The sequence below is a fragment of the Rhamphochromis sp. 'chilingali' genome (assembly GCF_963969265.1).
Source record: "Rhamphochromis sp. 'chilingali' genome assembly, chromosome: 2".
NCBI lineage: Eukaryota > Metazoa > Chordata > Actinopteri > Cichliformes > Cichlidae > Rhamphochromis > Rhamphochromis sp. 'chilingali'.
The window spans coordinates 43,687,222-43,711,758 of NC_137930.1; the positions used below are offsets into that span (position 1 = coordinate 43,687,222).

Here is a 24,537-nt window from a genome sequence, read left to right on the forward strand (position 1 = left end):
ATACATGCATGGAATAATGTTGTGTAGCCCCTGGTCTCCATTACAAAACACCATTTTACAACAGCACCAAATCTCCATATCATAGATCTTTAAGTTGTAGGTAAAACCCTACCAGATCAGCATGAGTGCTGGCACCACTGCTGCTTGATCATTCAAATGCGTTCCTTAAGGTCCAGCTCATTAACTCACTCACATTACCTCACAAGTACTTACAGCAGTCCAAGCGATCTTTCATCCAGCCTTGCTGTCACAACATGCGCTCTCTTGAAAATGCCACTACCTCTCCACTCTCCATCACTCAACACCACCTCAGCCCGTGACTGCCTCAGAAACAGACCTCGTGCAGCTCCGAGGTTGTTAAAAACAACAATGCACTCAAACTTTTGAGTCTGTTGCATTTTTCTTGAATTGTTGATGTTACCTTTCTGTTCCATCTTTTCACCTCCATCACTGTGACCGGTGGACCTGCACGTGAACTCCCATTTGTGGCTGCTAAAGAGTGTCTGAATTAATACAAATATGCAGATGTGCTGTAGTTAACTGCCTGTATAAAGACAGATATTGTGCACTGTGCTTTCAAGATTAGAGCCCTTAAATACGGAGTTATTTCTAAGGAGGTTGCCTAAGGGTTTGATAGACAAAGAGGGATCATTCTAGAAATTCTAGAAAACAAATGCAGGATTTTCAGCCCGTCTGTACCTTGTATAGCACAGAATAGGAAGGGCACCTCAATCAGACCGAATACTTTCAATGAATAAACATCTACGGCAGCCCTGCACTGGTGACCCATCTGGGCCCCTGGACACACAGAGGCTAACACGATTTAACATCATCACAAGTAAAATGTTTCGCTGTGAAACTTGGTCAGGGGGCAATGACTGAATACTTCACTTTGCACATGGTGGTAAAACTGCTCCTGTTCTAATGTTAACTAACAAAATAAAAATCCATTTTCACTCAAAGTGATCTTCTGGTGACTTTCAGTGAAATGGTGCACAGATGATTCCAGTTCATTTACAGTCACACAGCTCGGTGGAAACACAGGTCCACATGCTCCTGTGAGAGGAGGGACTTTGACCAATGCAGCATACCAGGAGCTTCTCAACATCGCTCTCACTCCTCTGTCTCCTCTTAGCTAACATACTATCCGTGTACATAAAACCACACAGTGACAATAGCATAGTAATTTATTAGGATTGAACATTATATTTCCAGATCAGGAAGAAAGTAGACAAATAAAGCTTTTCTCTCACTTGAAATTTGTACATATTTACAAAATGTGTTGCTCTGCCTCCATCTTTTTTCTTTGGAAATAAAACAGAAACTTTGTACCTCGTGTTTTTATTCCAAAAACCTTTCAAGACAATCCCACACACAGCGAGAAAGATGGTGAAACTTTAATTTTTAATGGCTTTAGAAATATTTTTAGTGCACGGGAACAACACAGAGGCAGTGTCAGTGACTGAGCTTGTTTGTTGAGGGATCAGTGTACACTGATAACACTGTACTGCTGTGTGGTGGGTGGGTGGGTGGTGCTGGAGTGTCTGCTCCACTAAAATCCATCAGTGATCATCTGTTTGGTTGTGAGTGTGAAACGTGTCTTTAACCCTATAATGCCAACTGTTTCATATTTGATAGATGAGTCTTTGAGACTTTCTCCCCGCCGAAAAACAAATAACTTGCTCAACAAATCAACAATAAATAGTAAAAAAAAACCTAAATAAAAACAACCACATATATGCAAAATAATATTTAAGTTCTTTAAGAAAAATTGTCAGTAGTTTTAATGAACTACATTTGTTTTATAAATGTAATTTTCTAGTAATGATTGGTTCAGGCTTTACAGGGTTAACATGATTTGTGCCACTCAACACAAAAACATGACTAATGTATTAATGGGCTTGTTATGTATCATCCTTAATGGTTTCTTCTCAGTCATTTACCTGCTGCTCATATACTACACCCACACATACTTCCATCCAAGTGCAAAACTATTTTTTAAACCTCTATTTCTGCAGTTTTTGAATTACTGCACTAAAAAGAAATGGATATTAGCAGAAATGCTTCTTTAGCCTCTCATCAAAATCTCGTCAGCCTCTATTCAAAGAGACCGTGTAAACAAAGGTCAGACTGCTGCTGGTGTAAAAATACTACACAATTTAGCATGTACTGTTTATATACCTGATCTTACTGCTGACTAGTTCCTCACGTCTCTGTTAAACCACTGTGCTGTCACTGTCGAGCATCCCGTGCTGCCATCTCTGTCCTCTGTTATCTGTGAGCAGACACTACAGCAGCGTCACGGAGCGCCACGAGCTTGAAAGTGTAATGCAGGAGTGTCAGTCTTTCAGTGTTGGTTTTATTTGTTAACTTGTGTTCTCACCTCTGCTGTTTGGTTAGAGTACTACCTGGTTAGAGCAGAGCTAAAGCACTTTTGCTGCATTAACCCCGCCCTCGGAAATATGACACTGAAGGCTACATATAATCATGTACATGCCCTGAGCGAGCCTCCCTGTGTGATGCACTGGGAGAATCCAGTTATCTGGAAACATAACGCTGCAGAAAAACAGAAGCACAAGTGATGAATATTTAATGGACTCTTCTCTTTGGCATGTTTGACTGGCTTCCTCGTAATGGCTCTGTTATCTGTTGTTCAAAGAGGAGCAGTTCAGCAAGGACACGCCATTTTTGTCATGACGAGAAGCAGCTGTCAACACAGGGGAATGCACACAAGCAGATTCAAACCAGTGGTGTGTATCACAGAAGTCTTCTTCTCACGTGTTTGTTCCACTTTTCAGCATTGGGCTGTTTAGTAAGAGTCAGGTGCTTCTATTAAAAAGAATAGGAATATTAAGCTTCATGTAGAGTAAACATAACAAGTGAGTGCAGCAGTAAGTAAAGCAATGTCTCGACCTCGACTGTCATTCCCCACACAGGTGGATGGAGCACACGAGCCTGTGGGTGTCCAGTGTATGATGGGTGTGTTATGCACACCGGCAGGGCTTTGTGAGGGTGAATAAAGGCAATAGAAATGGGGGTTAGAGTGGACCCTTGTCCACATGCAGAGGTATGTAGTGTTCTAATATAACAGTTGTCCTTCTTTGATTTCACTCTTGGCTGGGTTTGTGAACCATCTGTCTAATAAAATGTCCAGTTTCGTTATTAAAATCTTAAGTTGAATTTAAATCAGCGTATAAGAGTTTGGTGACTGTGATGGGAGAGCCCGGGTCAGTGCATGCTTTAGATATGTTGCTGCCGGGTCTGAAATGATAGCTTGGGCAGAAATGAAGGACCAATGAAATGAGCAGGAAGCTTGCTACACTGACATGTAAACAGTGCAGGGTCAGCTCTGTATAATGTACATTTCATCAGTACTTTGTTACAAATCAGATTAACTGCTGCTACACGTATACCTGCTGCCAGTGATGTACCAGACACATGGAAGGCACTTCAGCTCAAGATCAAATAAACACAGATTTTTTAATTTAAGGGGTCTGTTTCATTCACAATGAATGATGGTTTAACCTGCTGTGTGTGTGTGTGTGTGTTCTACAAGTAAGGAGTGCACAACAAGCAACAAAAGTTAGCTTCAGCAACACTTAAAAGAAATCTTGCTTGTGATTGGTCAAGTTAAGCTTTTCCAGGCTCAGGTGCTGTCGATGTTCGGACCTGCTGCTGGACAAACTCTTCTGAATCCATCCAGTTTGGCATTATTGGAGCGTGGGCAGGATAGTCTCCAGAGCAGTCTGTTACCTTGGGAAAGACTTCAGCTAAGTCAGTGTGTTACCCTGCCCGACCTTTGACCTTTGATGGTACAGTCTGTGTGACGGGAAGGCTGGGGCAATGTCTGGGGCCAAGCAGACAGAGACAGACACACACTGTCAGCTGTGCGACTGGGTGTTAGGAGTTCACTCTTCAGATGAAGAAGTCACTGTCGTTTGGAGAATCCAACATCACTGCACCTTTGTTTTCTAAAGACAAACACAAGAGTTATGTAGGAGGATACCAGTACACAGAACACCGCTCCACCCATGACCGTCTTCACTTTGAGTCGGTCTGACTGTACCTGTCTGCGCGTCCTTCCCTCCTTTTCCTTTCTTCTTTTTCTCCTTCTTCTCTTTGGATTTGGTCAGTTGAAGTAGTCTGGAGGGGAGCTGGGACTCCTTCTCTGCTCCCTGAGCCTTAGAGGAGAAGGGGTTGAAGTTTTTGCTCATCCTCTTGGATCCAATGCGGAGGAAAGGTTCTTTGGTTGGGGCGGAGGATGAGAGCTCCACCTGATGTTCACCCACAATATTAGTCATTCAAGGGCTCATGCAGCAGCTTCCTAAACTCTAACACAAACGCGGTTTTAAAGCAGGACCTTGTTCTTACCTCTTTGGCTTGTTCTGCTATTTCTTTTAAATCCAGATCCAGGGACCCGGTGCTGTGGAACCTTAAGGAGTCGTCTGAGTTTGTGGAGGGAGTGCGCTGGTACCTCTGAAGCTCCTCCAACTGCAAAAATGATTAGATCATGCATGAAGATGCGAGTGAGACGGTGAAGGATATCTATCGGTTCATTTCCACCAACTGGTTTTCTTTTTGAAGCTTCTGTCATGGCTCTGAGAGTCATTATGCCAAATTTCCACTCTCCACCTCCAAAACTTGGCATGGCAAGAGGAAGCAGACATGGAAAAACAGAATTCACTACATCCAGTGCATAAAATACTACAGCGTGCATGACATGTAGTTTACTGATTAATTTGTGATGATTAGGTGAACGTGCACAGAGACTACAGCTACACAGCAGCCTGCCTGTGACGGCACTCGAGCACTCGAGTGTCGTCACAGGCAGGCTGCTCGAGTGCATCAGACTAGCAGCGCCTTCATCATACATGACCTCTGACCTGCTCTCTATTTGCGTCCACCTTCTGATTGTCTCTCCTCAGAGCCTCCTCGTCTCTCTCCAGCCTCCTCTGCGCCTCCCTCAGCCACTCCACGTCTCTCTGGTACTCTTCTTTGCTCCTCTGTAACATCTGCATCTCTTCTGTCAGCTCCCGACATTTCCGCCTCGTCTGCTCCTCTTCCTCCCCCAGCCTCTCCTCCCGATCTGCCAGAGCTCTCTCTTTCAGCTCCCACTCTCTCTCTCGTTTCCTCTTTTCTTCCTGATGTGCAGCCTGCTGTTTCTAAAACAAACCACAAGTGTGATGTCACAAGAAGCTGGATGAAAACATGAATCCTGCCAAACAATGGAACGATGAGCTCACTGCAGCCATGACTCAACATGTGAAAGCAGCAGTAGTGAGAGCTAACCTGCAGGCTGGCCACCTCCTGCCGCTGCCTCTCCAAACTCCTGTGCTTCTCTTGCTCAATGAGGGAGGAGGGGCGCGAGCTAGTTGAGGATGAGAGCGAGGAGCAGGAGGAGGAGGAAGAGATGGACTGTCTGGAGGAGGTGGTGCTGAGTTGGCTGCTCAGGGCTTGCCTCTGGTCCTCAATAAATGAGTCCTGCTGGATGACCACAGCCTGCAGGCAGGGACAGACGGTCAATGTAAAGTGAAAACTTAGCCTGAACGTGACCTCTGCTGTAAACGTGTATGTGTACCTGCAGGGAAATGAGCAGCTCATGGAGACGTGTCACACTGCGCTGGAGCTGCTGGAGAAACACACCATCACACCAGAGTCAGTAAAAACAGCTCAAACTGCTGTTTATACAAATAAGACCTCCAGTACATCACATGACTGGGTTCATCTTTATTTTCCTCCTGACATGTAGAAAGAGCTAGGGATGGTCACAGTTGTCAAGAAAAAAATAACAGCTTATGCAACAACTTCTGTCCTTCTGCTGGTGTCTAAGAAGATAAAATGTGTAAACACCACCAGCAGGTGGCAGCACTGGACCTACAATTGCTTGCAGCACACCATTAAACAACAGGAAGAGAAGAAGTGGCTTTGCAGACAGCTGCAGCAGTCAGTGAAGACAAGCTTAGACTGGAAAATTCTCAGTGACGGCAGCTCATCACAGAAAGGAAGCAGAAACTGTATTCTTATGAAACAGCCACGTCCATATTTTCAGCATCACCTTCAAAGCAGTTTTGAAGCTTTTCTTGTAAAATATATTCTTTGTCCTGTCCTTATCAAAAGTCCTGTGTGATGTAGCTAAAGTGATGGAGTAGTACTAGTGTGTCTGTTTGTGTTTGAATGAGGAGCCCACTTACTTCATTGTTTCTCTTTAGCAGGGTCTGCAGGCTGGCAGTGGCTCCCTGAGGCACACACACACAGTTCATGTTAGCACATTGCAAAGTGCTGGTCAGGTAACATCAGGATGTGGACTGCAGCGAGCAGAAGTCAGAGGATGGTAAAGTTCTGAACCTCTGATGGCTCACAGGGGAAAAGTAAAGTGCTGTGCAAAAACATTTATCGCACATATTTCCATTTTTAAAAAATGACTGTGACGTCAGAGAAGCAGCCTTCGATGTCTGCTCTGACTGACACTATCAACTACACTATCGACTCAACTTCATAACACTAATACCTGCGCTGATCTTGTTCTTTATTACATATGGATTTCCCACTCTGTTTATAGTAGCCATGCCTCTTCCCATTTGATCAGTTAGGCACATTTCGTTTTCATCACAGTAAAACCTGCAGGAACGTATTAAAGAAATGAGTCGTCTTAAATGAGATGAATAACCCTATGTGAAACACACACATCCCTACCTTCTTCAGCACGCTGTCGGACTCAGTCCTGCGGAGGTCCACTGACTCCTCGCCCTCTTCCTTTTCTCCATCTGACAGTAAGAGGAGGTGAAGGCTTTTAAAGGCTGGTCATGATAAAGACAGCTGCTGTGATGACGGCAGAGTCGGTCTCACAGGAGCGTGAACACCTGCCCTGACATCTTTGATGACCTGCTCGTGTCTTACTCTTGCTGCTGTTCATCTGATGACTGTCGAAGCCTCCAAACGTCTCCGCTCGTCTGGGCAGGCAGACTGGTCCCACGGCGCCCCCTGTCAGGCCGCCTGGACCGCAGGCCGCTGCACCAAAACCTCCGCTGACCAAAGCATGCAGGGCCTCCACTGACAGAGAGGAACAGGTTTGAACACGTCATCTCTGAGATGCACATGACGAGAAGTAACCTCAGAGGCCTGCTCACCTTCTCTCACAGCATCATTTATGACCGGCTCTCCTTTGGTGACGTTATCAGGTGTGGCTCTGAACAACATCCGCTCCATGACCGATGTGTTAGCATCCTCTGGAGACAGACTGCAGTTACCCAGCTCTCTAAAGATGTGTATCTTCTCCTCCAATAGACTGATAATCTGCTCATCCTTCCTCTGCAGAAGCTCTGGAATCAGGGACAAATGCAAACACACTCAACATGACACGGGACTCCCCGCCCACTACAGCACGTTAACTGGAACATCGGCTGCTCACCGCGGATCTCCTTTGCTCTGTTCTCCTGGTGTCTCCGGTCTTCTTCCGTCTCACTTGGGAGTCCCTCATCCTTATCTTTCTCCCTGTCAGAACACAAATGAAGGCCTGGCGTGATGTTCGAATACTCTCCAGCTTCTGCTTTCAGCTCAGATAAATGTACCACATTGCTCACAACGCTCAAACGTGCACTGCTGGAAACAGAGCAGCTCGAACTCATTTGCTAGATAAAAAATGAAAAGCTTATTTTAAAGGCCCTACAAGCTCTGCACAGAGGTCTGCCATACTGAAGATTTTATTTCTACTTCTTTGTTAGGTTTTAATTTGTGGTTTCAGTTATTATTGTCAGTCATTTCATCTTAAACTGCTTTTAATTTGGCGATCGCACTTTAATTTAATCATTATTCTAATTAATCTTTTTTTGTTCCTGCTTCACAAACAGTTTTAACGTGTATTTGATTTCTTTACTGGTCAAATGTTGTTCTTTTTTCCTAAATGACCTTTTTCGCATTACTTAGCTGTGCTTGTGCTTAGCTTTGTCTAATGCACCATGCTACATCATGTACAGAGTTTGATGGCAGTGTTATCCACGGGACCTCACACTGTGCAGCACTACTTCTTCCAGCAGGGAAGAAATAAAGTTTTGCTTTTTTGAATAGATAATCCACAAATTGAGCGCCACACTTTGGAAATGGAGCATCTGTAAACGGACTGCCATACTTGCAGTCTTACTCACTCCTACAAGCCACATCAAAGCATACAGCCATACAGCACTTTACTTTGTGTTTATCCACCTCACACCCACGGCCTCTAAAAATCACCAGTGCAGCTGAGGCGCATGCTCGGACTGTGGGAGGAAGTCACGTAGGCACAGGGGGAACATGCAGACTAAAAGGCTTCAGCCAGGATTCAAATGAAAACTTTACTGCTGCGAGGAGACCGTGCTAACCGCTGCTGTGTGCTGAGCACCCACTACACTTGTGTAAAACATATTATTTCCTTTGACCCTTCATGTTAGGAACAAACTTCTGCAGAAAGGACTTGAAGTGCATCTGCCAGTGATCTTTGTGTGTGTGTGTGTGTGTGTGTGTGTGTATTCTCACATGCACTGCATAGCGTCCTGTATAATGGCCATCCATGTGTTGCGCTCCTCCTTGCTGCTGGCCAACACCTCCACCATTTCTGGCTTTTCTGTGCCAGCTGTGATCAGAAACAGACCTGCAGGAGACACGAGGCAATCCTTGATGAAACCATTGTGGTTCGTGCTGACTAAAAGCCAGACTGAATCACACAGTGACTGAAATCCGCAAAAGATGTGAGAGAAGGAAGGAGACTGACCTCGCTCCTCATTTGCCACTTCTCTTACAATGAGTTTGTGTAAGGAGATGACCGTGGAGCGCTGGTCCTGGGAACAAAGGCTCCAAATCAAACCGAATCCTTGGGTACAATCTTATGTATGTGCCGAGTGCCAAACTTACCAATGAGGCAAATACATATTTCTGGTCTTTTTCCTGAAGAAAGACCAGCACATCTGTCAGGAGCATGGCGTGGACTTCTGCAACACACAGAAACAAATATTACAGCGAGCTCCAGTCGGAATAAATTCACGTCAGGTTTGGTCCAAAGATGCAAATGTGATGAACCTTTGAGTCTTCCTGCAGAGTTTTTCAGCTGCAGCGCTCCATCGTGCAGCAGCTTCCTCCCTCTGATCAGGTCCTCTTTAGCGAACATCTGACCACTCTTCATCCTCATGATGGACTTACTGTCAGTGCGACTGCAGTGAGACATTAAAGGTTTACACTCAGGCACATTTAAGAGCACTGCTGTTTCTGCAAGCTAAGCTTACAGAAAAAATCTAAAACTACATGCAGAGAGTAAAACACAGGCTGAACATCAGCACTGCTCTGAGCAGTCAGCACGACTAGAAAAGTGGTATATATGTGGAAGGTACAGCCCAGGTATCAGCCAGCCTTTAAGCTTATTCATCATTCAGCGTTCATCAGTTGACATTGTGTAACGTATACTTCAGGCGTTGGTTTGGGAGCGTTTGTGGAGCGCTCTGAGCTAAGAGTGGGCAGGGAGGCGACTGTCTGGAGGAATGAACTGCTCTGATGACCCACGTGATCAGCTGATCCAGGAGTAGGCAAACTCCATCACTGACACTACTGAGTACCTGTACACCTCCTTCAGGCGCTGTTTCTTCTCCTGCTGGTTGACTTTATTATCCACAGCCGTAATCAGCTCCTTCACAAGGCGCAGCGCGTCAGAAACCAAGCCGTGCTCCTTATCTGACTCTGTTCAGAGATTCATAAAGAGTTTAGGATGAATTATGTTCTGAGGAAAGATGTTGGACACAGTGTCACCGCACAGTTTTTAGGTGACGTTTGAAGAACAATGAAAGATGCGCTTGACTCGGTGGATGCTGCCACGGGTCTTCATTCTTACCTTTGGTGTGCTGAAGGATCCTCTGGATCAGAACAGGATATTTGGTGATCCTCTGAGTCACCAACAAAATACACTCTGGGATGCTGAGCCGCCGCACAACACTGCTGCTCATTGTTCTCTGCACACAAAGATACTGAGGTCATGCATAGATCCCAGACAGTGCAGGTGAGGTCCTCTGATGTGCTGCGTGTACAGAGAGCAGCTCTGACCTTGACGAAAGCCTGGAAGCGTTTATCTTTGGCGTGCAGTTCTTTGTACAGACTGACGGCTTCGTTGTGGCGACTGCAAAACTTGCCATAAACTTTTGTCATGCGGACAGAGCTGCAGCCTGAAAACTGAATTTAAGAAGTCACAAAAAAGAAAGTAAACACATTTAAGGTGGAAGCAAATTCAGCGCTTTCCATAACATGCTGTGAATATTGTAGTTCTTCCATTAACTCAAAAGAACTGCAACTTAATGGAAAGACTGCCATGATCTTTACTGCAACCACTGACACTACCAAACGACACCCCTGATTTCCAAACAGATATCTTAGAGTTGAACTTAACTAAAAGACAACAGCACACACTCCACACACGAGGAGTGTAAGGGCCACCAGAAATGGATTTATTTCAACTTTATTTACCACTGACACGCACGCATACACCCTCCTCGTGTCCTCGTCTCACCTGTTTAACTAAGATGTCTCCAATGCTGCAGATGAGGAAGTTGTTGCTTTTCTGTCTCTCGGTTGATGCATTTCTTTTTCTCTCCAGGAGCAATGAGAGGAATTCTGTGTGGAACTCCAAGAGATCGTCCAAAACAGGGAAAATCTAGGGAAATGTTGGACAGACAGGTCGTTATACTGTGTGTACCCAAGCGTGTCGACGGGTGAAATTGCTCTTTGATCACCTTGTTCAGAGTTTGAAGATCAAGCTGCAGCTCCTTCTGAAGGCCTTTGTGATACACTTCCGACATAATCTTCAGAGTCCTCACATGGTGAACCTCCGTCTGGTACAGCTCTGTGCAGAGAAAACACTCTTATCTCCATGTTTGGCCCCGACAGCAGTCTGTCACTCCCCACTGAGTCACAGCACAGTTTACCATAAATGACATCTTGTCTCTTCACTTCATCTTTCTTCAGGGACTTCAAGAACTTCTTATCCACCATGCCGCTCCAAGAATCAGCTGCCAGATCTTTAATGTCATTTTCAAACTCCATCAGCTGGGTCTCAGTGATCTCAGTACCTACACACACACACACACACACACACACACACACACACACACACACACACACACACACACACACACACACACAGCAGCTCAAACCATCATTCTTTGAATCTAAACTGTGTGTGTGTGTGTGTGTGTGTGTGTGTGTGTGTGTGTGTGTGTGTGTGTGTGTGTGTGTGTGTTGTGTTCTACCTTCATCAGTGAGAGACTCAGTTGAAGCGTTGACTTTGCTCCCCTGATGGAGAGAGTCGGTGGACTGGGACAGCACTTTGAGGCGCTTGAGTGCAGCATCGTCTAACCTGAAGGAACAAAACTATGAAGATGAGCAGGATTTTAATGGCTTTGCTTTCTACATACATCACATAGTCGCAAGAACAATATGACGCCTTTGGAGCTGCCACTAGTTCTAGTGACAAGAACAGAAAAACCCGTCTTCACGTCTGTGAAGAGCACATCGAGCGACGGCATGTGTGCTCAGTGCTGAGACAGTCACTTGTGCTCGTGTGTACACGTGACGTTTAGAGCTAACTGGGAATTTTCAGAAACAAAGTTAATTAGTCGTAACGTCTTACGATGGTATGTTGCTAATGGAGATGCTCTTAGCCAGGTTGCTGTGAGGGCTGAAGGTTCTGCGGTTTCTTCTCGGAGACAGCATAGGAAGGTGGTCGTTGGGCATTGTTACTGTTGACCAACGTGACGATGAGGACCTTGACGACAGCGATGATGTAGAAGATGTAGCTAGATAAAAATATATCAAAACAGAAAATGAATTTGATTATTTGCTCATTAAAAAGCAGCAATCTAGTTCTTTTGTAGTTCTCTTCTTCATACTATGAGCCAGAAGGTGTCTATCAGTGGAACTGCTGGGACATCAGAAGCTCTGTCTACCAATCAAAAGCAGCTCCCTCTCTCTGCGTGTGCTCCGTCTGCTCAGGTCTGAGTTGCAAGCATGCTTTAGAGCTTTAGTTCGATGAGAACTAAAGCTCCTTCAGAAATGCTGCATTGCTACCTCCCAGTGTCCTTATTTGACTTGCTCTTTTACAAACTGAGTAAAAAGTCAAACATGCTGCACTCAATCATAAGCTTGTTCTGTGTTTGTGCCATCACTGTACGCTGGCTTTGGAGTGACAGCTGGACCTTTTTTCTATCCTGACAGAGGAACAGCACTGAGTGAAGACAGGAATTTGTCTTCAAGTACATGTGTACATTAACGTTGTGTTGCACTTTGCAGTGCGGACAGTGTGCGTTTGTGCGGCACCGACAGAACGTGGAAACCTCTCTTCTTTTGCTAATGGGCTTCTGCTGATCATGGGAGTGGTGGAATAGATTCAAACTCAGCAGCTTTCTTAGTAACACAGCTGTGCAGTTATTTTAAAGCACCTGTATCTAAATGAATGACTTGAGACCCACAGCTTTATTTTAATGGTCACTAGGACATATACAGATAAAATCACCAGTCAAATCTGAAGGAAACTGGGAATTTTTAGACGGATTGATATAAAGGATTCTTTGAAAGTGTCTTTAGCTTTAGTTGATTCGCTCCCCTGTGTCTCCTCTGTAAAGTTCTCCATGTGTTCTTACTTTTACTCCTCGTGTTAACAGACGACCCAGGAACGCCTTCTGGCACCGCCGCTTGCTGATAGAGACAAACATGACAGATTAAACTTAAAGAAGACTTGTAAAATACATTTATGATGGATTTATACCTCACCTCTAAATTAGAACATGTGGTTTAGCTGTTCATCTACAGTTATTCCTGATGGTAACACATTCATCATGAGTCTGTGTACCATACCTACCTTTATTCTGTTCTTTGCACAGACAGACGGGCTCTCCGTGGATCTGTCACTGACGAGGACCCCACAGTCTGCAGGCAGCACAGAAACAGCTATGTTAGTGTATTCACCCCCAACCACACACACACACAGGGTGCCACATTCATCTCACATACTTTAATGTCTTACTGACCTCACAGCACTTTAGAGGGCAGGTCACATACATTTATGCAATGCTTTATTCTTACAGCTGCCATAATGTCAGGAGCTACAGTGGCTCATCTCTGCAGCAGCGTTTCTGACACACATGCTATATTTCACTTCATAGCTGGATGTACTGTGGTGGGTTCACTAAGGAGGAGCCTCATCATCAGCATCACTCTCTTAGGAAGTCTGAGTGCAGCTGGAGCCTCTAAGCACCGTGCTTCTCTTCATTGGTCCTCGGAAATTCTCCTTAACACTCTTCCTTGACCTCATGACCTTCTCCATCAAGGTCACCGTGAAGTGGAACAGGAAGTTTTGGACTATTCAGCTATAGCCTTGATATTTCCGTCTCTTTAACACTACAACATCCTTTGACACTCTTCTCTTCTGCGTGCAAAGGCAAAGAAACCAGAAGGCAGTGACTGCTGCCATGGCTTCAGTCCAGCTCACAGGAAGAAGAAATACCAGCGCTGGTCAGTGCTACCCCTCAGCCTCCAGGCAGATACACCTATGCTATCAATGTCAAACTCATACCTCGCCTCGTTTTGAAGTCATCACATTCACACACTTGTGCATCCATGCCGTCCACACACTTACAACAGTACTCCATCAGCCTTTTATGGCTGATGATTGAAAAACTAAACCCATAAAGAAACAAGCATAAAATCATCCGCTAGAAAAACTGGCAGGTTCTGTCCCCAGGTTTGGCTGCCTCCTCCGGACTGTCCCACTCAGCTTTAACCTTTTCTTTTGCTCAGTTTTCCAGCTTCTTTGTACCTGCAACACCTTCCATCATCTTACCCTGAGTATTTTCCTTCAGTTTGAGGCTTCAAGTCTGCAACTCCACAAATACTGTCCAGTCAGCTCTGTCTGTAAAGGCTGGGGTACAAAAGAGGTCTGCTGGTTCTGTTCCTGTTATTAAAGGCCAAACAAGTACAGAGTGGATCCTACCACAGCAAGCCCAGCAGCTAAGTGGACTGTGGGTGAAAAACCATACAGGCAGAGGAGGACCAAGCACAAGCCACACAGAACCCTGTTGCTGTCTGATGACTGCCCAGACTATTAACCACTACTAATCACGACTAACCACTTCTATGTAAACAACTACAGCATTATTACACAGAGCAGTATGATGGTGTTATCAAAGGTGTGAAAACGCATGGAGATAACGAAGTACGGAGAAGAGGAAGTGGTGATCCCAGACTGGAGGTGAAATAAAAAGCAGGAAGGAAAGAGCAGAAATGCAGCAGGAGAGTAAGAGAGCTGGCACGTGTCAGAAAGACAGCGCTACGAGGGCCTTACTGTTGCAGGAGAACGTTTCCTTATTGCACAGGAGTCTGCCGCTGTGCTGACACAGCGTGGAGCCGGGGGGGCACAGGGGGGCCTTTTCTCGTGCTTTGCTCTCTTGCTTACCCTCCCCCCTCCTCTCCTTGTCCTGAAAACAGCAAAGACACCAACACACTTCAAAACCTGACATTTCTCATTCCTTTGAATTGAGATAGTGCACTGTTCATTTCTGCATGCCAACACACACACACACACACACACACACACACACACACACACACACACACACACACACACACACACACACACACACACACACACACACACACACAGTTCCTCTTTTGCTGTCTGTCTGGTTGTTTTGCAGAGTTCTGTCCGTCTTGATGAAGCCACTATTTTACCATAACGTATGTGATGGCATTAGATAAAAATAAATCTTTTTCTGAGATGTATGATGTCACACTTCATTCCTGTTTTTGGCTTCAGATTTCCTTTAACAGTTTCAGCAGGGTTTTGTATTGTTACGTCTCAGTTTTAGTGCAGTTATTCATTTATTTGAATATTTGGTTTCACTTCAACTTTATTTAAATTCAGTTCCCTCTTTGGTTTTTTGGGTAGGGGGTCTGCTGCGTACGAGAAATGCACAATGAGTCACATTAAACTCGTCTGAACTCAGACTAATTACCTCTAACAAATGCCAACAAATGCCACTGTGTCCACACTGATATTTGGCATATAACCTGTATCATCCTGTGATAAAAGGCAAACACAGCACATCAAAAACATTTTACTATTCGATTTTTTCATGGAATAATAAAAATATCTCAGTTTAAACACTTGATATGGTTTCTGTCTTCTATTGTGAATAAAACATGACTTTAAGAGATTTGTAAGATTTGTAAGTCATTGCACTGCATTTTTATTTCCATTTTACACAACATCCCACGCACGGCTTTGATGTGCAGACCTGTAACTGCACAGCTCTGCAGTGAACCACAAACTATCGTCACACTGACTTCACCACAGTAGCCCACAAGTAGCTGCAGTGGGGTCAGCCTGACTGTGCTTGTATGACCCAGCCAGGCTTACAAGCCACAGATCATCTGATTATCAGATCATATAGTCATCATATAGTCCGGGTGTCCAAAGCACTATATTAGTATCTGGTGTATTTTTGCTAACCATGAGAAAAATTCCAGTCCACTCACAAACAAAACTTTAAATATTGCAGGTATATTTGGGTCAGTTTGTATGCATCCCTAGTCACAGAGTACACAACTTACACACACATGGCTGTGTGCAGTCCAGCATGCAGAGTGACAGTGAAGACTCTGTACAGGTGGAATCATGGCGGAAAAGTTCACTTAAAGAAGAAAGAGAGCCACAATGGAGCTCTTTGTGACTTAAAAAAAAGAAACTATCAAAAAGCCTGCATGAAGAACAGACAGTTGGTTTCACTTCATTACAAACTAGTTGTCTTTCATGACATCTGTGTTCTCTGCAGCAACCCACAGAATTTTGACACTTCACACAGTGAACACAGTCAAATGTTCACCTGTGCTGAATACTTCATGCACCTGACAAAGTATGGAAAAATTCAGCATTTCAATACATTTGCAAAAATAAAGAATATAACTGAAATACCCTGGTTTTTATCAGCCAGGGCACACACATGGACACATCAGCGTTACGCTCTACAGTCATCTCCAAACATACGTCAGAGTGTTAGAAAAGAAGAAGTGGCTGCATCACATCCTGTGTGTAAACATTTCTCACCTTGACTTTCTTGCTCATCTTGTTGCGGAGGTAGCTGAATCTCCGACCAATTTTAGGCCCTCCTTTTCCCTCAGTTTCGCTCTGCAGGGGACCTGGCTCATCCTCTGAAATACTGAACAACACAAAGGGAACTTTCAAAGGCACAATGCTCATTTCTATTTATATCAGCAAACGTTTTCCTGTTCTCTCAAATAACTGAAACCCATTAACATTACAATCATGGGCCTGAAGAAACAGAATAACAAACTCAAATGAAAAACCCAACAGGATCAGCGTGCCATGCACTCAGTTACATGCAGCCTGTGCTGCATCTCTTCAGTATGATGTGCTTTAAAAGTGAAGCAGAGAAAAAAAGATTTATTAGCTTCTCTTCCTACCTGGATGCCAGTGACCCAGAGTGACTGCAGAATGAGTTCACACCTGCATGAGGCAAAGACGACAATCATCATTTGATCAGGACAACACAGCTGTAGTCTGAACTGCACAGCAATGTCTTCAACGCCACAGTTACCAAGCAAAGCCTGCTTTTAGTAATTGGTTGACACGACAACAAAAGTGATGACTGATGAACTCCATTGCACTTCTAACCCTAATAAAATGACTAAACACAAAGTTAACCAAAGACATTGGCAGATGTGCTGAGTCAGTACTAGTGCCGTGCTCTGTATCACTGGCAGGAGTACCGTAAGAAAAATAAACGTGCACAGCTACATACTGTTTTTCAGATGTCAGCAGTTCCTTGATAGCCTGCCTTACCTTTTCTGTGGGCGGCTTCGTGTTTACAGACTGCATCCTATGTGCTCTGTGTAAGTGTCTCACCTGCAGCAGCCTTCAGCACGGCTGCTCAAACAATCAATCATTCCCTTCATACTTTGTCATGGGTAATATTACGACAATAACACTGTTTTAGTAAAAGAACCACCTGAAAGTAATGTTAATGCACTAGCTGGTCAGAGGTTTAGGTCACATTGAACACGGCACACTGAAAGGGAGACACTCGTCACACTTACACAGACTAGTTTATTAGTTTAGGCTTCTGAAGACAAACACGTGGGGTCCAGCAATGGGTCGACACATTTGAACTGCTTTGATGGTCAGTGTTACAGGACACCAGACTGACAGAGGGAACACTACAGGGACAATCTTCATACTTACTCCCTCCCTCCTCCTCCTCATCACTGGAGGAAGAGCCAATGGAAAAGAAGCGTCTAGTTTTTGGGAGGAGCGGAGAGATACTGACAGAGAAGCTGATTCGTCGCTTTGATGGAGGAAACCCACTCGCTAAAAGGTATTCATGGGTGCAGCAGGATGAAAGAATCTTAGCGGAGAACGTCGAGAATCTTTACTTCTCAGAACAAACGAGAGGCAGAGACAGAGGACTGAGAGACTCACCCTGTACGTCCCGCTGAGTGACGGTGACCATGGAGATGGATTTGGTGAGAGTTGGATGATGAAAGATGGCAGGACAGCTGACAATCAATGATGTCTAACAACACACAAGAAATGAAAATGACAAGTATATAAATCCGTCCTCTCATCGAATAACAAAGCAAAAAAAAAAAAAGTAAGAGGACACACCTGGCTATCAATGCTGCTGCTGTCTCCTTCCTGCTCCTCCTCGGTTAGGGAGGCCAGAGACCCCCTGTCCAGGCTCTCCACCTGTGAACTCCTGCCTGCAGCCACCACCTCCTGATCACTGATGCTGGCACACTGTGTCTGGTCCTGCACCACTTCTGTGCCCACTTCTAGACTTTCTAGACTGTGGCTGGATGAAAGGAGAAATGAAGTAGGACCATGTTTCCTGACTCAGGTGGCACACTGTTTTCTGCTGGTGATGTGCACGGCTCCTCCACTTATCACTCAATACTGTAGTATAAAACCAGTGCTCTGCTCTGTGTCTGTCTCCTCATAGTAAGTGTGCTATGCTGAGTAGTTATTATTTTACAACTTTTATACTTTTATAGCCTTTCAGGACTTTCTGCCAACTTTCTTTTAATTTAGTTCCGGTTCGTATTCATGTCCAGGTTCTATCCATCCATCCATGCATGCACAATCCTGATTTATACACCAGTGTCGTTGGTGACCAGCTGTCATAGGGCGAGAGGTGGGGTAAACCATGGATGGGTTTGACTGTTTTTACATCCTGGACGAACCCCCAAATTGTTATATTTCACCAAAAGACTTGGGCAGAGAGTGGAATAAGAATAAAGTGTCTGGGTGGAAAAGCTGTGCACCGGCTCCACAAGAGAAAGGAGGCTGGCACCTGGAGCAGAGAGAGAGAGAAGCAGGGTGCAGCCACAAAGCACACAGCAGCCTGCTAGGCTGAACCACACGTCTAACCAGACCTCATTTCATAAGGCGCATTGGTATGTTGTTGTGTCATCTTTCTCTGTGCTCGTCTTACATCATAGTCAGAGGTTTTAAGTCGCTCTTCTATCGAAGAGCTGTTGAAACGAAACAATATCTGTGTATTACTGTTGACTTCTGCCATTTACCTTCTGCTGTCTATTTGCTCCTGATCAGGAAAAACCAGGTTGGATGGACACCAGCTCATACTGGAGAAATGGACAGATGGGGGACGAATTGTGAGAAACATGCAAAGAAAAACAAAGAAAAGAAAGAGAAGATGTTTGATGGCAGGGGTGTATTAAAACAAGAATTAATGATAATGGTGTTGTGGTGAGAAAGATGTGTCTAAGCTGTTAATTTAAGTTTGTCTGAAAACTGGCACATTGCTTTAATTCATAACACTTGGACTCACATCACAGCAACACAGCCTGAACTGCACAACTCAATGCAGAAAATACTGTACAGAGGTAATAATCATACATCTCAGCACTACAGCCAGAGTTTAAGGGAATCTTTCCATCTCCACCTCAGTCTCAGCACACTTTGCTGACCTGCTGCTCTCACTGCGCTGATGACTTTTCCACTGGATGCCATGCTTGGGCCAGGGAGTGTCTGTGTATGCCGTGTGAGCAGGCTGAGGCTGCACTCTAGTAAGAAGGCAGGAATGCAAGCCTGATTCGGCTGCTGTGAGGAATAGCGGTGTTGCACTCACACTCTAACAACTCAGTTTAAGGTTCTTGACATTGCCTCACATTTGAATACGTGCTGTCCTTTTCATCAGTAAATCAGTCATTTCTCAGCTGTTTCTGAATGTGTGAAACACGACTCACAGAAATATCAGCCTAGACGCACAAAAAGAAAAAGTATGTGGCCCTGCAAGGAAACAGAGGCAGGCGTGAATAAAGCAGGTCATGGAAGACGGGGTTACCTTCTTCTGTGGAGAGGGGTCTTGGCTTGTTTCACCTCTCCTGAAACGGTCTTCAGTGAGCTGAAGGAAGGGGCAGGCGGACTGTTGATGACAACAGGAGGAAGATACACTCGTGAACAAAGATGTGGAAGCTGGCTTTAATTTCTCCTGCTGCTCGACATGGAGCAGATGCTCGGCTGCTGTGTTTGCACTTACTGTTTGCAAACGCAGTTCATGTAACTAACTCTGAATGCAATTGTGTTTTGAAAAATATCAGCCAATCTGGCATTTGACGTCAGCAGGATTTTTCAATAAAGTTGGGAGCGGAGCATCTGTTCTCGTGTTGACACCAAGTGTGTGAACAAGGAGACCCATCAATAAAGTTTTAAAAGCCAAATGAGACAGATTCTGACCCGATACAAGGCTTAAGCTGCACAACAAAGCACAATTTCAAGGCTACCCGAGCATTAGACAGCACAACTGACTGATGCCAAAGCCACAGATGTTGTTCTAGTCCAACCAAGAAGGCCTCCACAATGCTAACATGCAGCTTTGATACAAAGCTGCATCTTAGCATTCACATCTATGGAAAGACCTCCTTAGACAGCACAACTATACAGAGGGTCATATTTTTTACTTAGAAGATGGTCCTTTAGTGGCTCGGTGTCAGAACAGCCCGAGGTTCCAGTACCTGCTCTGTGAGAGCTCCATGTGTGTGGCTGTGTTGGTCCTGCCCGGCTCCCAGCTATGGCGACGCAACGGAGACAAGGAGCGACTGGATGTGCGCAAGACGGCTGATGACACTGGAGTTTCTGGAAGCTGGTCTTTTTTCTCTTCTTCATCGCCTCCTCCCTCTACCTCTCCTCCTCTTTCTCCTCCTCCTCCTCAGATGTATGTCAGAAAAAAATATTACAACCACTCACCGGTTAAGAATGAACACGTAACAGGACACATGCAACACACCCAGCACATCGTTCAAACAGTTACTACAAATACTAATGACTAATGTTCTAACTCTGAAGTAAATGCTGAGAATATGGGATGTTTCGCTGGATTTCACCAGAAGCTCATTGTGTCTGTGACCTCAGTGAAATCTGTCCTGATCTACTGTGCATAGCAACAGACAGATTTACTATCAGCTCACAGGCAGACAGACAGGAAGTAGAACATGCCAAAGAGCTTGTAATTATTAACTTCTTCAAGGAAATAACAGTTTCAGGTATCACTGTGTGCTTTACCTCTGTCCTCCGTTTCTGACATCCAGGACAGTGTGGAGCTCTGAGGGGACACAGCGCCAGATGTGTCCACTGACAAAGCTGCTTTGCTGGGACTGACAGCTTCTTGCATCAGTGCATTACTAGTGGAGGAGTGGGCGCCACAGGCCTGGCTGTCCATGTGCCCAACACCAGTCTGAGGAGCCTCAGGCTGGAGAGAAGGGGAGAAATGTGAGGTGGATTTTACAAAGATGTAAACAAACACAAAGCTAGGGCACTGAGACACACACACACACTGTAGTAGATTTTTAATATAGGATAATAGGATATTTTAGAAGCTGGGCATTGGAGTGATTTGAAAGGGCCCTGTAAGAAAACGTTCTCAGGGAAAGAGCTGAATGTGGTCTGTGGAGGATTATGAGAAAAGCTGGTGGAAAAGGCCTCTTCCAGAAAAAATGAGTCACTGCTCACACTCTGACCAGCTCCAAATATTTCTCTGTGACAGCAGAGAAGTTCTGCTGCACCAAAACTGCTGATATTTTGTATGTGTGCGTGCGTGTGTGGTTATGGGAGTAAGGAGAGCATTGATTATGAACACGCGGCAACATTATTTCATACAAATGTCAAACACGTTGTGTGGTCTGATAAGTTTGGATTTCCTTCAGGTGGCGGGGTCAGACTTTGATGTAAACTCCTGCCCAGTGTCAGTGGCTCAGGCTGAGGCTGGTGGTGTATGGGTGTGGGATCTATAAGTCGAGCTATCGCAGCTGATCGTGTCCATCCCAGTATGACCTCAGTGTACCGTCTTCTGATGGCTGCTTCCAGCAGGATAAACACTGCACTTCAAAGCTCAATTGTCTGCACTCAAAAGCTCCCAAAAAACCCAAGAGCCTCTCAAAGCAAAGAAGCGACGTATTCGTCAATGGCCAAGTCAGTACCCTGATTTCAACTTAACATGCTTTTAAGTTACAGAAGATAGAAGTGAAAGATAAAGACCCACAAACAGCAGCTGCTCTACAGTCCTGGCAGAGGATGTTAACGGAGGAAACACAGCATTTGGTGATGTTCTTGGGTGCTAAACTTCAAGCAGTCACTACAAATTCATTCATTCTTTTAATTAAAATCATGTTTGATTAATTAGGTTTGAGCCTCTGAAACTTTGGACTATGCATAGAAATGTCTGTAATTCCTCAACAGTTAATGTGGTATTTCACAAAGTCTATGTGTGTGTGTGTGTGTGTGTGTGTGTGTGTGTGTGTGTGTGTGTACCTTGTGAATTAGACCATCATCCAGCTCAGGAGTGACGTTCAGGCCATCTTCCACCGCCGACTCTCCCTGCACCAAACACAGTGACACACACGTTCCTCGGTCTGTGTGAATATCTGTGAAGAAGAAGGAGGAGGACGGTCAATCACTTCCTGCTGAGTGAGCGAAAGACAACATGAGTTGTCACATTAGAGACTGTGGCATGCTATAGCGCTGGTAGAAAGGAAGTTTATCTCATATCACACCAACCACAGAGAAACAGCCTGCCTGTTTCTCTGTGGTTGGTGTGTGAAAGCACACTTTATCTGATAAAGTTTAAAGGTTAAATAAATAAGCGAACATTAAGTGCTCAAGCTTTAAATTTACTGCAATAATAAATGAAAGTTTATGTTCTGAATTGTACCATGTGGCTCAGTGAGTGTTTACATTCATACAAATATTCTATTTAAATAATCTAATTAATGTATTAATAACAATCTTTGGTTTTTGCTACTGATAACTCTACTCAAATTATCATTAAATAATAAAATAATCCATTTTAATGCAAAGTTTTCGTTACAGAACCTCATCAGAGATGCAGTGAAATCAGTGTTTCGACTCAAAACGCATTTAAAACCACCTTCAAGCCTACAAAATGCTAATCACGTGTTATTACATGGTTTTGCATTTTGCAGCCCTGATTCAAGTGTTTGCAGGCGATCATCACTCTTCCTTATGTTTGATTGATTCAAATGTTACTATGGAATTAAACAGAAATAGCTTGAGCCGTGCTTATTACAGTGGAACTATTATAAGTGTTTCCACACATCTCCATCACATTTTACAGCACATTAAATACGAGTTCTTGAGGGTTCTGCTCAGCTGTACTGGTAGCAGGTAAACTGGTGTTAAGATCTGGTTACTTCCTTTCAAAATAAGTGGACTGACAGTCTGTAAGCCTTACCTGTACATGGTGTTATTGCGTTGTGTTCAAGACTGGGCTGTACAGGACAGAGCACATGGCTTTCTCTCTGGATCTAACAAAGAAACACAGAGGGAGAGAAAGCAGAATGAGGCTGCTGTTTGCAGTACATGAGTTTTCCTGTAAAGTTCTCTGTGCTGAGCACACAGCATTGTGCTCCGAAACAAGGATGAAGAACTAAGCGTCATCCTCAGTTCTTCGCAGAATTTTTCTCTGAGCGTTCTCAGGTGACACAATATGACACTGTCACACACAAACACGGGATCCACGCGTGACTGATGACAACAGCCGTTCACCCACGTACTGTGTGTGCTGCATCTGTGTGTTACATGTTGATCCAACACATAGAGAATGATTGTTCCACACACACAGCAGTCCAGTGTAACATAAGACCGATGTAGGAAGGCTCCTTTACCAGGGTGCAATTCTGCAATTGTTCAAACATCAGCTGCTCTGAACTGCTCAACATCCCTCCGGGACAACACTTTTCCAGCCTGCATGTCTTTAGATTTTTAATGTTTTGGGCCATCCAGCTGACCAGTTTAGTAGCAATTTCCTTGCTACTAAATATTCCACATTCCACACTGTCAGTGAACTTATGACAAAGTGGGACTGACTGGAACATCAACTCAGTCGTGAAGTGGTCGGCCACGCAAGACTACAGATCAGGGTCAGCGGATGCTGAGGTACACAGTGCACAGTCCGCAGCTCTCTGCAGAGTCAATCACTACAGACCTGCAAACTTCATGTGTCCTTCAGATTAGCTCATAAACAGTAAGAGCTTCATGGAATGGGTTTCCACGGCCAATCAGCTGCATCCAAGCCTTACATCAAATAGCACAATGCAAAGAAGTGTTCTTTGGAGTGATGAATCACACGTCTCCATCTGGCAGTCTGATGGAGGAGTGTGGGTTTGGCGGTTGTCAGGACAACGGTACTTGTCTGTCTGTGCCAACTGTGAAGTTTGGTGGAGAGCGATTATGTTGTGGGGCTGTTAGTTCTTAGTTCGAGTGAAAGGAACACTTAATGCTTCAGCATACTAAGACATTTTGGAAATTTCATGCTCCCAACTTTGTGGGAACAGTTTGGGGATGGTCCCTTCCTGTTCCAAAATGAGTGCATAACAGTGCACAAAGCAAAGCCCGTAAAGACATGAGAGAGTTTGGTGTGGAAGAACTTGACAGACTTTCTTTATACTCGTGGCTTCTGATGGAATGTACAAGTCACAATTGTATGTTTTGTGTTTAGGGTACAGAAATAATCACTGTAAAACTGCACGATGGCGGACTGAACAAAAGACCACAAAGACCTCTCTTCTCTGATATCATCTTTAAGATAAATGTGCGTGTTTAGACAAAGGCTGACTGAAGTCTAAGGGCTGGATATTAATGTGAGTGAAGCAATGAATTGTGTAACTCCTACTACTTTTGTCACTGCTGTAGGCTGGGCCATCGCAGTGATCTCATATTTAGTTGTGTGATGGTTAATCAGTAAAGCCAATGACTCCTTTGTCTCGCTGACGACTGTCTCAATGGATCTGTTGTCTTAGCTCCATGTTTCCTGCACTGTCTATTGTCAACATGCTGCAGAAAAAGATCCACACAAAAGAGCAGCTCTCCAACATGTAGGAGACAACAGGCAGCATTTGTCACTCTGCACCCATGCAGCATATGCTGGACAGTTGTTTGGAGGGTGCACACTTGATTTAAAGTGAACACTCACTTTAAATCAC

The 24,537-nt window shown here is 44.5% G+C and overlaps 1 protein-coding gene across 5 annotated transcripts in view; it reads right to left on the reverse strand.

Moving 5' to 3' along the window:
* Positions 1-1,173: 1,173 nt before the first annotated feature.
* The window catches only part of LOC308392635 (A-kinase anchoring protein 13), a 60,360-nt gene continuing 36,996 nt past the window's right edge, over positions 1,174-24,537 (reverse strand). For 2 of the 5 annotated variants that reach the window (XM_080875750.1, XM_080875749.1), the window contains 36 exons: positions 22,788-22,860; positions 21,848-21,960; positions 20,603-20,789; positions 20,056-20,248; positions 19,386-19,466; positions 18,604-18,663; positions 17,687-17,873; positions 17,501-17,594; positions 16,486-16,528; positions 16,109-16,220; positions 14,348-14,480; positions 12,866-12,933; positions 12,648-12,702; positions 11,639-11,804; positions 11,259-11,365; positions 10,935-11,078; positions 10,743-10,852; positions 10,520-10,663; positions 10,060-10,185; positions 9,851-9,968; positions 9,579-9,699; positions 9,049-9,179; positions 8,884-8,960; positions 8,744-8,810; positions 8,509-8,623; positions 7,409-7,491; positions 7,128-7,319; positions 6,898-7,050; positions 6,694-6,764; positions 6,192-6,236; positions 5,579-5,629; positions 5,290-5,499; positions 4,884-5,162; positions 4,372-4,491; positions 4,067-4,274; positions 1,174-3,971 (listed from right to left, as the gene is read on the reverse strand). In XM_080875750.1, coding sequence (XP_080731876.1) covers positions 3,916-3,971; positions 4,067-4,274; positions 4,372-4,491; positions 4,884-5,162; positions 5,290-5,499; positions 5,579-5,629; positions 6,192-6,236; positions 6,694-6,764; positions 6,898-7,050; positions 7,128-7,319; positions 7,409-7,491; positions 8,509-8,623; positions 8,744-8,810; positions 8,884-8,960; positions 9,049-9,179; positions 9,579-9,699; positions 9,851-9,968; positions 10,060-10,185; positions 10,520-10,663; positions 10,743-10,852; positions 10,935-11,078; positions 11,259-11,365; positions 11,639-11,804; positions 12,648-12,702; positions 12,866-12,933; positions 14,348-14,480; positions 16,109-16,220; positions 16,486-16,528; positions 17,501-17,594; positions 17,687-17,873; positions 18,604-18,663; positions 19,386-19,466; positions 20,056-20,248; positions 20,603-20,789; positions 21,848-21,960; positions 22,788-22,860 — 4,293 coding nt within the window. In that variant the 3' untranslated portion in view covers positions 1,174-3,915. The remainder of the gene's footprint in view (positions 3,972-4,066; positions 4,275-4,371; positions 4,492-4,883; positions 5,163-5,289; positions 5,500-5,578; positions 5,630-6,191; positions 6,237-6,693; positions 6,765-6,897; positions 7,051-7,127; positions 7,320-7,408; positions 7,492-8,508; positions 8,624-8,743; positions 8,811-8,883; positions 8,961-9,048; positions 9,180-9,578; positions 9,700-9,850; positions 9,969-10,059; positions 10,186-10,519; positions 10,664-10,742; positions 10,853-10,934; positions 11,079-11,258; positions 11,366-11,638; positions 11,805-12,647; positions 12,703-12,865; positions 12,934-14,347; positions 14,481-16,108; positions 16,221-16,485; positions 16,529-17,500; positions 17,595-17,686; positions 17,874-18,603; positions 18,664-19,385; positions 19,467-20,055; positions 20,249-20,602; positions 20,790-21,847; positions 21,961-22,787; positions 22,861-24,537) is intronic. The other 3 variants (XM_080875752.1, XM_080875751.1, XM_080875753.1) reach the window with 3 other exon arrangements.